The sequence below is a fragment of the Protopterus annectens genome, chromosome 15.part0 (assembly GCF_019279795.1).
Source record: "Protopterus annectens isolate FY-2018-M chromosome 15.part0, PAN1.0, whole genome shotgun sequence".
Taxonomy (NCBI): domain Eukaryota; kingdom Metazoa; phylum Chordata; order Ceratodontiformes; family Protopteridae; genus Protopterus; species Protopterus annectens.
In genome coordinates this window covers 250929358-250943775 of record NC_056749.1, presented here as the reverse complement: position 1 = coordinate 250943775, position 14418 = coordinate 250929358, and the positions used below count along the sequence as shown (strand labels likewise).

Here is a 14418-nt window from a genome sequence, read left to right as displayed (position 1 = left end):
GTTCAAGATAATAAGATGGACATTACCATGTCTTTGTAAGAATGAAGCAGTTAGTCTCTTGTAAATTTTGGATTTACTATATTTAAGATACCTGTGCTTATAAGAACACTGTCAGAGCACAATATAACCTGGAAATGGAACTATGAACAAGACTAGTTCTTTGAAATGTTCACGAGTGTAATTAGATAAGCTCCAGTGTTAAAATTGCATAGTTTCTGTTTCACGTAGATGGCAAACACAGTGGCACAGGACCTGCAGTTCTACAAGAAAACAGATCTATTACCTAATGGTCAACAGTACATGCAGATGGATAAAAGAGAAATGCTCAGTTAGAAAATGAACTACTAGCAACAATTTACAAACGAGAGAAATTCCATGAATTAGTCTATGGTTACAGAAGTTCAAGAGAAAATAAATAATAAACCATTGTGTGATGTCAGGGGTAATGTCAGCCCAAATTATAGTGGTTAAACCTAAGATTATCACAAAATAAAACCTAATTCACAATGAAACAAACAAAATATAATCAAGTATAAATAATAAACAAAAATATATAAATATAACTTTTTCAAATTTTATATAATAAAAATGAAATATCAAGAAGTTTTAATTATTATTTTATGTACCTTCTATATAGCCACCAAATGATTAAAGAATTTCATTCATCCCGGGAGGGTACATAACACCTAAAGATGCAATCCAAAACATTTCTTTTTTATTTAGCACCATTCTGCACAAGACTGTGTTTGTATAATGCACTCCAGCCTCTATTGCAGTTGATATCATTCATATGCAGAGGTGTTCTCTGTTTTCAAAGTCAGCTGGTTTGTCCATCAGAAAATGCACTGCATGAGCACACTACCAAGTGTATAATCCATTTTACTAATTGTCGAATTTCAAATTTTGTATTAGCATTATCAGTGGCAAAAATCTAGTTTTGTATATTCTGGTGCAATGTGAACATTGTAAACATGGAAAACAACCTGTACCGATATCCCTCTAGATCTAGATTCAGATATAGATCCTAGTCATTTAAACCAACATAATGATTTTGCAATGTTTTGTCCCCTTCAAAAACTAAATTGACACATGTCCAGAATTATATCCCTACAAAAGTCATTTTTAATAACATACAAATAACATGAAATAAGCTACCTTACTAAAGCAAATGTACCATAGGTAATAAGGAATCAGACATGTTGCACAGCACCACTGTGATTCATATGATCCCTGTGTTATAACTGGTCATTTCTCTCCTTAATACTGCTCTTCTATTAATCTCAAGAGTCTTCTCAATATATTGCATGGACAATAATCTTCTATCCTGGTTTTTCACCTTAGACTCAAAATCACCCTGCGTATTACAAATTCTCCAAATACATAGATATTGGGATGTGTTTTGGATTGCAAGTGCTAGCATTCAACAAGGAGTTTTAATGAATGATTTTCTATACAAAGATGTGTTATTAAACCCATCATTAGAGATGCAGAGCACTTTAAAGCCTTTTCCTATACTCAGTCTCATGCAGATTGCTGAGGAGTGATCTGCTCCTGGCTTACAAGGTATCTGCAAACACCACACTTACAAATCACTTACATATTCATAAGTCAAAGAGTACCAGAAATACAAGGGTCTAGGGGACCAGAATTTTGTCTGTGACTTAAACAGAACATGCTGGAGAGACAGATATGTGTCCAAGAGTCAGCTCCTCCTATGCAACAGGCTTCCCATCCATGTGAAGCTGTGTTCATCTACTACCCAGTTTAAGCACAGCCAAGAGGATGGGGAATAGGAAATTTACAATGGGCCTGGCATCCATGCCCATTATGGACCGAGGTAGCTTATAAATGGCTGTCCCTCAGTGTCCTATTTGGATACAGGGCATCATTATTCTTTCAGGAAAACTTGGCTAGGCTAAGAAAGGCTTCCTGGGTCATTAGCCTAATACCAATCCATGAATCTATGAATTTAAGAATTAGATTTAGAAATCTTTGGATCAAAGAACTCCATCTCTTCATAACTGTCTTTCTCCTTGAACACAATGTTCCATCTAGTGAATTTCAGAAAAGTAACAAAAACTTGTGGTTGCCCCTCATTACCTGACCTGAACAGCCAAATATCATCCAATTTTTTTTCATAAAACAATATCATGGAAATACCTATTAATTTCTTCATATTATATATATATACTATCAGGTTTCACCTCATATCATGCGTTCCGGCCCCAAAATCCGGACAACACCAAGAAAGGAGGGGGGGGTGTCCATATTCATAAAGGACACCCACACCTCAAGGTTGGTGGCAACGCACGATGCATCGGAGACCATCCAGGTGCAATTAACCATAGGCAAGACTGCTCTGCAATTTGTAGCATGTTACAGGCCACCCGCTCAAACTCAGGAACCTCACATGGCCTTCCTGAAAACATTGGAGGGGATAAATGTATCTCCAAACACCATCATACTAGGTGATTTCAACTACCCTAATATAGACTGGGAACACTACTCAAGCCCAAACACTCTAGCCCAAAGGTTCCTGGAGTTCATAAACTCAAATGCCATGGAACAACTAGTCACCATCCCCACAAGAGGAGAAAACATACTTGATCTCATCATCATGAACATGGGATCACAATGTTCAACACCAGAAGTATACCCCTCACTGGTGAGATCAGATCATAAACTAATCTCGCTGGAGGTCCTCATCCCCCCACCTGAAATAAAAAGACCACAGTGAAAAACTTCTCAAAAGCCGACTTCACACTTCTAAAAACTAGCGTGGTCTCCTTTAAGGCCCCTGAGCCAGTGGTAAACATTACTCAAACCGCTGAATCACTTACAAATGCCTTCTACCAGCACCTACAGGACTGCATGGATCAGGCAATCCCAAACAAAACTAACACTCTTTGTACCAAAGGCAAGCGTCCAGTCTGGTGGACCCCAGCCATAAACAAGCTCTACAACAAAAGGAGGAAGCTACTACAAGATAGAGCAAAATCCTTGAAAGGTAAGACACTTTTGATCATTATAAGTAAAAAACTAAGAGCTCTCATAAAATCATCCAAGGCAAATTTTGAGAGAAAAATCGCCAAGGACTCAAAAGACAATCATAAGGCCTTCTTTAGCTATGTTAGAAACCTAGGAGGAAGCTCCCAGATATGCTCAGAATTAGTTCAAAATGATGTGAAGATTACTGAACCTACACACATTGCCAACATACTGGCTGACAGGTTCAGTGCAAACTTCTCCCCCCCCCAAAAGGAGAGATATCTATACCAGAGGATTGTAGCCCCCTAAACATCTCCAACGCCCAGGTGAGAACTGCCCTCTCCAAGGCAAAAAACACAGCATCCATGGGACCGGATGGTGTCCCCGGCTTTATGCTCCACGAACTCAATGAGGAATTAAACCCGCAGTTAGGACAGCTGTTTAATCTTAGCCTCACCTCAGGATACGTACCCAAGGAGTGGCGCACGGCGACTGTGGTCCCACTTCACAAGGGCGGTGCCTCCACCGACCCTGGTAATTACCGTCCCATTAGCTTGACAAGCCTTATCTGCAAAGCCATGGAGAGGATCATAATGGAACTCATAAATAAAGACATAGGGAACTTGCAGACTTTGGATCCAACCCAGTTTGGCTTTGTCAAAGGCAGATCATGCCTTTTAAACTTGGTTGACTTTTTCGAGACAGTCACCAAGGCCATTGATGAGGGAAAGGCAGTCCATACAGCCTACCTCGACCTGGCAAAGGCCTTCGACACAATACCCCACTCAGGTATCATCGAAAAACTCATCAGCTTGAATGTAAACCCATACATCACAAGATGGGTTGCAAACTGGATAAGTGACAGAACCCACAGGGTCAGAGTTGCTGGAGCCATGTCAGACTCAAAGCCTGTCACAAGTGGTGTCCCACAGGGCTCAGTCCTGGGTCCACTCTTGTTCGGCATCTACTTTTCTGAAGTACAAGCAAACACAGGAGGGTTATGGCTGACAAAGTTTGCAGATGACTGCAAACTGGGCGCCATAGTCGAAAACACATCTGACACAGATATCCTTCAGAAGGGCCTCACAGAAACGGATAACTGGTGCCAGAGCCATGGCCTAAAGTTAAACGCCAAGAAATGCATAGTCATACCCTTCGGGAAAAACAAGGTTACCCTAGCTACCATATAGGTGGCAATCCACTGAGCACAGAAGAAGTCATCAGGGATCTGGGGACCCAGGTTGACAGTAGCCTTTCATTTGACTCTCATGTTGCTAAAGTAGTTAGGAAAACCTTCTACATTGCCCACCTGATCATGAAGGGATTCACATCTAGATCAAGGGAGGTCATCGTCCCTTGTACTCATCACTCATTAGACCTATGATTGAGTACAATGCCCCATTCGGAATGTATCTGACCCGACACCTGCAGCAGCTGGAAAGGCCCCAAAAGTTCCTCACCAAAAGGATAAAGGGTCTCAAAAATATGTCTTATGCTGCCCGACTGAAAGAACTCCAGCTCTATTCAGTCTCATACCGCTTGCTCAGAGGTGACCTGTGCCTGACATATAAGGCCATGTTAAACCCAGATTTGATGAATATGCTTCACCTCAAAAAATCTAGATCCCTCAGAACCACAAGGGCGGGAGACTTAAACCTTGACACGGTTATTAATAGAACGTGCTGGAGGGACAAATTCATCACCCAGAGACTCCCTATGCTGTGGAACAAAATCCCGGTACATGTGAGGCAGAGCACCTCGCTGGCCTTGTTCAAGAGGAATCTTGACCAATGGATGGGAGTGTCACTGCTTGACAGAGGCACAGCAAAATAATAGGCATAATTTTATTCAAACTAAAGGGGTGGCGAAAGCCACATAACTATGGGCTAGGCTTATAAATGCCCTTGGGCAGATAGCCTAGTATGAACCTATGAACCTATGAGTGTGTGTGTGTGTATATATATATATATATATATATATATATATATATATATATATATATATATATATATATATATGGGTCCCCTTTTGTTGATCGAATGTTTACAAGTTTGAACCACATATGGCCGAGACCATATGTTCGAACTTGTAAAAGTTCGATCGGACTGAATGGAGATCTCCATACACAGAGGAAAGTGAAGATTTCCCATTTCCACAATGTAGTGCGATCTCGGAGTTGGAATAGTTAAGCAAAGGGGGTGTGGGGGGCGAAGCCCCCCTGCTATAGACGTTTAGTTTTGTGTTTTTTTGTTTTATGTGTTTTTATTTCAGTGTTCGATCTTTTACGAGTTCGAACATATGGTCTCGGCCATATGTGGTTTGAACTTGTAAAAGTTTGATCTACTGAAGTAGATCTCTCTCTCTCTCTCTATATATATATATATATATATATATATATATATATATATATATATATATATATAGAGAGAGAGAGACAGAGAGAGAGGGGGGGAGATGTATATGTATATATACTACTGTTCAAGAAATGCCAAGAAAAGGTCAGCACAAACTAGTGAACATTTGCACCATTATGTTCCTTTTGATTTCAAATAACAAACATTTTTGAAATATAAAACATGTTTAATAAGAAATCTAATAACCGCAAATTGTAAGTCTTTTTCTTATTTTTTTGCTGGTCGACCCTATTTACTCAAACATTCACTGCTTCCATCCCTCCGTGATGTGGAATGCTAGTAGACAGGCAGTGAGCATCAATAGTAATATCTAAATATTTCTAACTATATCAACACCTTCTAAAGACTTCAAGAATTTTGTAGTATCCTTTAAATTAAATGTAATATAATTAAGTAAGGGCTTAAGTATTCTTTCTAAATTTGCAGAGATAGCCTCGAAAAAATTGGTCATCCTGGTGGATTAACAATTGCCTTGTGAATCTTAGGCAGTTTAGAAAATTTTGCATCATAGGAAAGTTTTGAATTCTTATATCAGGTCTACCCACGTTCTCATATAACAACGTGGATCTGTTAATGGTGTTAAAACTCCTTTTTCATAATCCACCTATTCATTACCATCACAGCCCTCCCGTTATCTGCAGAAGTAATGAATATGTTTTCAATCAGTTTTCTTAAGGCTAAACTCTCATCTTGTGTCAGATCAGCAGAAATTTTCTTTAAAATGTCCACAGCTACTAAATGAAATGGTTTTAAAATCCCAGTTTCAAAAAGCCTTACTGCTTGATGTTAAAGTGGATTAAAATGAGACTGAGATTAAAAGAAATAGAAGAACAAGACCTTTCATATTGATTATTATGTGTGGAATACCAAAATTTAGGATTCAGTGTTTGGCTGAATATATATATATATATATATATATATATATATATACACACACACACACACACACACACACACACACACACACACACACACACAGATTCACTTCATAATCTCGAAATACTGAAATATCGAATTTCAGTATCTCGAGACCATGAAACCGAACCCACAAAACACTGAAATAACAAAACCGCGAAATTCAAAACACTGAACAAACCGCACACACTACACCATACATACACTACAACACCCACATCACAACATAAACAAACAAAACTATACACATACACAACTCATACACACATAAGCAGGGGGGCAAGCCCCCCCTGCACCTCCCATGTGGGGGGGCTGTGCCCCCCCACATCCCCCCTACTTATATATAATAACTCCGAGATTGCACAAACAGGAAACAAAAGCAAACACACACGCACATTCTCCATTCCCTCACACACACATCAAACATATCAGCACACTCACATACACTCTAACTCCCACTCAAAACACTTACAAAACACTCACTTACCTGACATAACACCTAGATCCACACACGGCAGTGCGCACCATCAACACACAATCCCGGACATTACGTAGCGTAAGGTGATAACTGTGAATTTGAGATATTCGAACATTGAACATTTGGCTTTATAGTCTCGAAATACTGAAATTCGACATTTCAGTATTTCGAGATTATAAAGCGCTCTCATATATATATATATATATATATATATATATATATATATGGGTCTATGTTGCTTGATGGAAATTTCATAATCTCGAACAAGCAACATTGAGACCCATTAATGCGGAAGTGCACTACATCAAAAGTGCACTTTCGCAAAAGCCAGTTCTCCAAACCTGGGGAAAAAAAAACTACTTTAAACATTTCAAACACTTTAAATCCCCCATTTGGGGGGGCTGTGCCCCCACGCTTCCCACTTAAATATATAACTCCGAGATCGTACTACAGTGGGGAAAAGGATATATTTCCATATCCCCACTGTAATGTGCTTTGGAGAACCAGCTTTTGCAAAAGTACACTTTCGCTTTAGTGTACTTTCGCTTAAACAGGTTCGATCTTCTGGTTGTTGACAAAGTGTGTTTTTGACAATCAGAAGTAGACCCATATATATATATATATATATATATATATATATATATATATATATATATATATATATGTGTGTGTGTGTGTGTGTGTGTGTGCGTGGTTCTACTATGCACAGTCCCAAATATCAGCATCCATAGCAAATGTCAACACCTGACTACACATGTGCTTCCCACACACCCTCCTAGTTATATATACTAACTATAGGATTGCACAAAAGTGGGGAAAGGGTATAGTCTCCAACCTTGGGGATTGTACGAGCCTGCACTCCTGTCAGTCATCTGCTTAGGTGCTTAGTTGACCAAACTGTGCTGATTTATATTTGCACCTGCCCCCACACACATATGCACACACACCCAAACAGACTAGAAAACTAAATGAGGTAGTGTGTAGCATATATAGCTTTAAATATACTAAAGCCTAGATCATGGAGTTGCATATCATATGGTGCAGATTCCGCCTATAAGACGGTATGAATAAAAGTCTCATGATAACTTTTCATAAATTTTCAACAAACATTTTTTTTTTTTTTTTGCATAAATCAGTTGAAAAGTGTGTAAGAAGAAAAATGACACTTCATCCCTTGGAACTGAAGATAATATTAATCAAATGTTATGTCATTATAGAAGAAATTAAAACTCTGTTTTATAAACTGATCTATATATTAACATTAAATCCTACCTGCTACCTAATTTTGACTCCCATAGTTCCTATCCCTAGAAATATCTGATGGGAGGGAAAGTGACCACTAAAACCCTTGTTGCTACTAATATCACCCTCCCCCTTTCCCAGCTGTGGCTATTCTTAGCAGGCAGGACCCAAAGTGTAGATTAGAGTAGACCCAGCAGTATCACATGCACTGATCGGAGCATTATTTTTTTTCCTTATGCCCTATTACTTTCCCTGAGGTCTATATTATAAGCTGGAAGCAACAAATACCCGACCACCTAAAGGTCGACACATAAAGAGCGAAAGCTGAAAACCGCGAATGGCCACTTCCACAAATTATTTCACAGGGAAAAAATTTGCTTGGCTAGCAAACAGAAAATCAGACTTTCAAACCATAATCAAGTGGGGTGCTTCGCCCTCCCCACTCCCCCTAACTAAATATACCAACTCCGAGATCACTCTACATTGGAAAAAAGGGCAATTCCCGATAATGGGCAAGCAAATTTTTTTCCTGTGAAAAAATTTGCTGAAGTGGCCATTCACGGTTTTCAGCTTTTGCTCTTTCTGTGTCTACGATTAGGTATTCGAATAGATGACACTTCGAGCTTATAATATAGACCTCTTTCCCTGCACAAATGACTTTATTATGAACAGGCCTGCCTTGGACTTTAGAGGAGTCCCACCTCCTCCAAAATCCTGCATACATTGCCCAGTAGTCTTTCTGAGCCATGGCTACTGCCAGAGCTCAATGAAAGAGATATGTTTCCAGGATATGCACGCCCTTCCTACCTGCTAGCTCTCACGGATGTCTGAGTTGCTACTTGATCCTGGGTTGCCTGGGCCATAGTCAGGTCTTTATCCCTTTATGCCATCAGTCTAGCTTAGATGCAGACTCCACTGCTATAACAACTGTTATTATCCCTTTACAATATCGAATATCAGTTTCTTCTTTTTCTTAATTCCTACCCTTTCTGTCTTTCTCAGTCCCAAAATAAAATGAAATTAGTATCTAATCATGGCATTAATGTTTCCTAAAACTTATAATGAACTCTTGAAATCATTTATGTGTATATTTTGACTAATCTCCAGTTACAGCTTTGATGTGAAAAATCTACAAATAGATTTAAGCTGTATGACAAACCAACTCTAAACCTTCCTGAAGCAAAAATAATCAAACTTGAACATATATCTTTCCTCAAACTCCAGAGCCCTTTCCCTCACTAAAAATTGCAATAGACATTCTTGATTAACTGCTGATACCATCTTCATATCCTACAACAGAAAGACAATCAGAAGTACATGTTCAAGTGATGTAGCCCTGTGCCATCTTTTCAATGGTGACCATGAACTATTAACATTAATGGTGATCAATATCATGTGAAAAATTAATGATGGTCGTAATACTTTTATTTCCTCTTACACAGGCCATTTACATCAGCCTCATTCTCATATGCAGTGTCTGAGATGCTGCTTTGATGACAGTCTGATTGCAATACTTCATATTCATTAGCACCTGAACTGTTCCAAAATGGGCACCCCAAGTAACACTACCCCCCTCCATCCAGTAGGAATAAGGTTCTCAGAGAGTCTCAACAGAATCTGCAGTTAGTGAAGCAACATTATAAATACCTTCATCATTTTTTGAATTGTTTTCAATAACTTCATCAAATAAATTATTTTTTTCAGACGATCAGTTCAGAAATGCTGAAGGCTGCCACAAAATGTACATTTTTAATATAAGTCCCCATTTGTCTATCATTCATGACCATAATCTTTACATATTAAGTTAGGTCAGTCTTAGAATGCCAATAACCCTTATAAAAGGTAAATAGGCAAACATTTCTTCAGCTTTGTTGCACACATCTTGTATCCCTATAAATAATTCATTGTCAGAGTGTTATATTCTCAAGTGAGCTACTCCCTCCCATTGCCCAGTCCGTACACCAGTTTTATCTTTTACATGATACAAACTATATACAGGCTGACAATCTTCTAACAGCTCCATTTTGACATCTTCTGTCAGATATGTGTCTTTCGATCATACTTCTTCTGGCATTAAGATGTATGCAAATCACAAACAGCTAAATACAACTAATGTTCTTTTATGCTACTTAACTCAATATTTTGCAAGATCAGTTTCTGAGAATGATGCATTCCTACTAATGTATATAATGTTTCATAATGTTAAGTTCATCAGTGCACACACCTCTGCAATATTAATTCCTAACAGTAGTACTACTGACTATAACTTCTAAAAAAATAAATAAATCTATATCTGATGGTTTTTATTTTATATTTCATAATATCGTATTAGTACTTCATGTTTTGCATCTTTATTGTACTGCATGTTTTGTACTTTCATTGTTTGTCCTACAGCAGTAACCAAGTAGTTATTGTAATTTTGTCAATACGCATGTTTGTTGTCTATATTATCTTTAAACACTGTGTATTAAACATTTTGTGGGGCTTTTCTCCCTGGGCCTCCACTGAAAATGGGTCTCTGACCCAGTGGAATTTCCCAGTCAACAAATGTCAATAAATAATAAATAAATAGTGTATACCAAATATCATACCACTCCCCAATGGCCCTATATGCACATAATGAAAACATAACAAAAATTACCTCTGATGCAGGTCTCCTCATAGCAGGGTATTCCTGTCAATGCCTTGGAATACAGGATTACCTTGAACTGCTTCTGTAAAAGTTTTAGGATGTTGTTTACACTACAGTGTACTTCTGAGTTACTTAGATTCAGTTTTGGGATGATGTCAGTATTTCGTGTTTCCTCTTTCCTTGATACCATCAAACTTAAACACAGCAGTAATTTTTGGAACATTATTGTTAAATTTAGAGCTATGTAAAACTCCCCAACCTCTGCTAAAACAGGATCATTATCATCTGTGATATGATGTCTGACCGTAACTGCTCACAATTTGCAGTTGTAATTGAAGATCCATGCATCTCTAAGAGCTGTGAATAACTTCATCCACCTTCTTGTAGCACAGTAACTTGTGACTTGTTATCACAATAACTAGCAGACTCATCACCATCATCACATGCAGTAACTTGTGACATCACAATAACTAGCAGACTCATCACCATCATCACATGCTCTCCAAAAACTTGCAAGCCCAAAGAAGAGAAGGACAATTTCTCTGATGCCGTGGCCACATTTCCCAACAGTCATTATGAATACCACCTCATGTTTCCATTGAAAGTAGGCCATAATCCAAGTGGGACTATCCCCATAGGTTTACCTACAAGCCATTGACAATCTTATTTAGGCTTATAATTTACAGAAATTTTATTTTTTAAAACAGTGAGCCAAAAACTATAGAAACAGAAAAAAAAAATGCAGGGGGCAACCACCCCTATGTGGGAGGCAGAGCCCCCACACCACACAATTATATATATCAATTCCATGGTCAAACCACAGTGAGAAACAGTGAGAAAACCCTTGAAAATGCATACCAGGCTTGTACAACACAATCCATTGCAGTGAAAGTCACCACAACATAAAATATTGGCACAAACAACAGTCATCCAGAAACACAGAGATGACTCATAGGATAGCTATCCCCATAGGTTCGTAGATACGTACTAAGCAATCAGGCTGTAGACCATTACAAGCCTAACAAATAACCTGCATCAAAAGTTCCCTTCAGCTTCAAAGAGTACAGTACAAGATAGATCGGAGGAAGAGGTAAGGCTGCTCATCCAGTTACCTAGATTTACCTCGAAGGTGGTAAGGGGTGTGCATCATCAAAAAATATAAATTAATCAAATAAATAAAATATATTTAGCTCCATATCTTAGATAATTAGTTGTAGTAGATACATTTCTTGAACTCTGAAAGAAAAGTATTTGACTGCATATTTTTTTGCAAGTTCCAAGTTGCATTTTGCTCTCCAGCTCATCAGCATATTCTGTATTTTCTTTTTCTCCCAGTCTTTTAATATTTGTTGAATGATTTCGCTGAGTTCAAAGATGTTCCTCATCTGAAGTAAACACGTTTTCAATCATTCTGTCATGAAAGAAGATTGTAGAGTACTCAGTAATTTAGCCTTTTTGTAAAGTTCTTGACTTCTGGCATCAGTGTTAGCAACTAGTTTTTTCTGCCATGTTGGATGGTAGTGATGGTCTTATTTCTGTTTTCATACTGTAGCAATGCTAGAGACAGAACTCTACTGAGAATAAACAATCGTAGAGAGAGATCAGCCTCCGTCCACGTACGTTTTGGACACCAAAGGTAAATACATTTAGTACACACTTTGTCAAGTATCCTTTGTGATATAATAGGCTCTTACAAGGAATCTGACATGAGACCAATGATATGCATGTGTTAGTGTGCAGTCTTTACTCCTGCCTTCTCATGCTTAACAAGAGAAATCTGTGATAGCATCATTATGCCAAAGACATACATTTGAAGACCTGCTAAGCTGATATAAACCAAATGAGCCTGCAAACTGCTTTTTTATAAATTTAAAGTATATCTAAGCCTAGAAGTAACAGGAACTTCCTCAGAGATACATCCACCGGCTTGCACATAGAATTTATACAGCTTTCCACCAATCAGATGCTCACAATGATTTTAATTGATTAAAAACACATACAAAACACACACACAAGTGTGGTTACTGGTTCTTGCTGTTGTACTTTTTTGTGTAAACTGACACACGCACACACACACACACACACACACACACACACACACACACACACACACACACACACACACACACACACACAAACAGAAAACACTTTAGGGCTTCAATCATGACCAGAAATGCATTATCAGCATTTATTTATTGTTGTGACCAGACCTCTCAACTGTACCTATTTTGGAGGAATGTTCCTATTTTCAGGCCTAATTTACCTCTGTACATGATGTACCTATTTCTAGAGATATGTGCCAATTCATTCTCACAATTTTCTGAATCTCCCTATTCCCATGTGATGTTTGAAACTGCCTAGTACACAAAAACTACGTGACCAGCATGTAGTTACATGATCAAAATACTTGTGGCACCAATAACTTAAAGAAAGAAGGCACACATCTTGCATCTCCCTTTTTCAGAAGTAAAAAAAATTACCTTGTGTAAAAGAATTTTACAGTAAAGTTCATTATAGTCTATAGAGTTTGCACTGTCTCCTTAATAGTATGATTATATGGTTCCATCATTTTGTCACTCTCTGTTTTATTTTAAACACATGATTCTTTGTAGTATCCTATATTCCTTTTGGAGGCTGGAAGAGATATTTGCTGTCTGGTATTCAAATTTTATGCTGATTAGATATTCCGATTTTTGGCTGGATGTGCCTACTTTTTAAGGTCCTTTGTTCCTATTTTCAGTGATTGCAACTTGGGAGGTGTGGCTGTGATATCTTCACAACATCATAAAATTATGCAGGTACTGCACTCCCATACTATTGGCAGTTGTCAACTGTGCCCTCCCAAAAACTTTTACATAGGGTAATTGCCCCTTTTGCCCCACCCTAGTTACTCCTTTGCCCTGAAGAAATACATTTGGGAGTGTTCAAAAACCTTTGCTTTGCCACATCAAGTGTTATTATTGGGGAGGTTGTAGTGTGACATGGCCCATAATTGCTTATCTATATAATAAGACTGGCATAGTGCCAATAGTCAAAGAAAAGGACAGCATAGTAAATTAGTGCAGCTCTGTTAGTGGCATACTCATGCTACAGAATGAAGTGGCTGTACTACTAAAAGGTATGTGAGACATGTCACAGAATAGCTAAGGAAGTGTACACAAGCTAATATGTAGTCCTATGTGCAATGGAAAGCTTCATCACTGATGTACTGCAACTCAGGCACTTCGAGCAGCCAGAGACGGGTAGCTGAGCAAGGATCCAACACAGGGCTTAATATACCTGGGGATAAAATGGAGACATAGGCAGGGTGGAAAAGGGAACTAGGAAGGGTAATCTCCTGGAAAGGTAGCTGCGAGAGGAGGAAACACATTTTTTGCAGGGGACAACCTTCCATTTTATATATGGAGAAATTGGGGAGATGGGAAAGGTAACAAGGAGCTTGTGTGGGATGGAGAAGGTAGCATGGTTTCGTAAGTAAAAAAAAAGTTGAAGAGATGCAGATGTACAGTGGAAGGACAGCTGCTGGTGGGGAGAGCTGGACTAAATCATGTTTTTTGGAATAACAAGTAAAGGAAGAAAACACCAGGTTGAGGGATGGGTTGGGGATGAGTGGCCTGTCTGACCTGCCTAGAGTGAAATTCACCCACTTATCATTCACCTCTGTCGCTGATACTATGGCCAGGCTCTGCCTCTAGTGGCCCAATAGTGGTGATCAGCTTGTCACATGACTCTACTAGCTATGCCAAGAA

At 38.6% G+C, this 14418-nt stretch overlaps 1 protein-coding gene across 3 annotated transcripts in view; it reads left to right on the top strand.

Moving 5' to 3' along the window:
- The window catches only part of PTPRB (protein tyrosine phosphatase receptor type B), a 796390-nt gene that overhangs the window by 728136 nt on the left and 53836 nt on the right, over window positions 1-14418 (top strand). For all 3 annotated transcript variants that reach the window (XM_044057004.1, XM_044057003.1, XM_044057005.1), the window contains one exon: window positions 12222-12305. In XM_044057004.1, the coding sequence (XP_043912939.1) occupies window positions 12222-12305 (84 nt within the window). The remainder of the gene's footprint in view (window positions 1-12221; window positions 12306-14418) is intronic.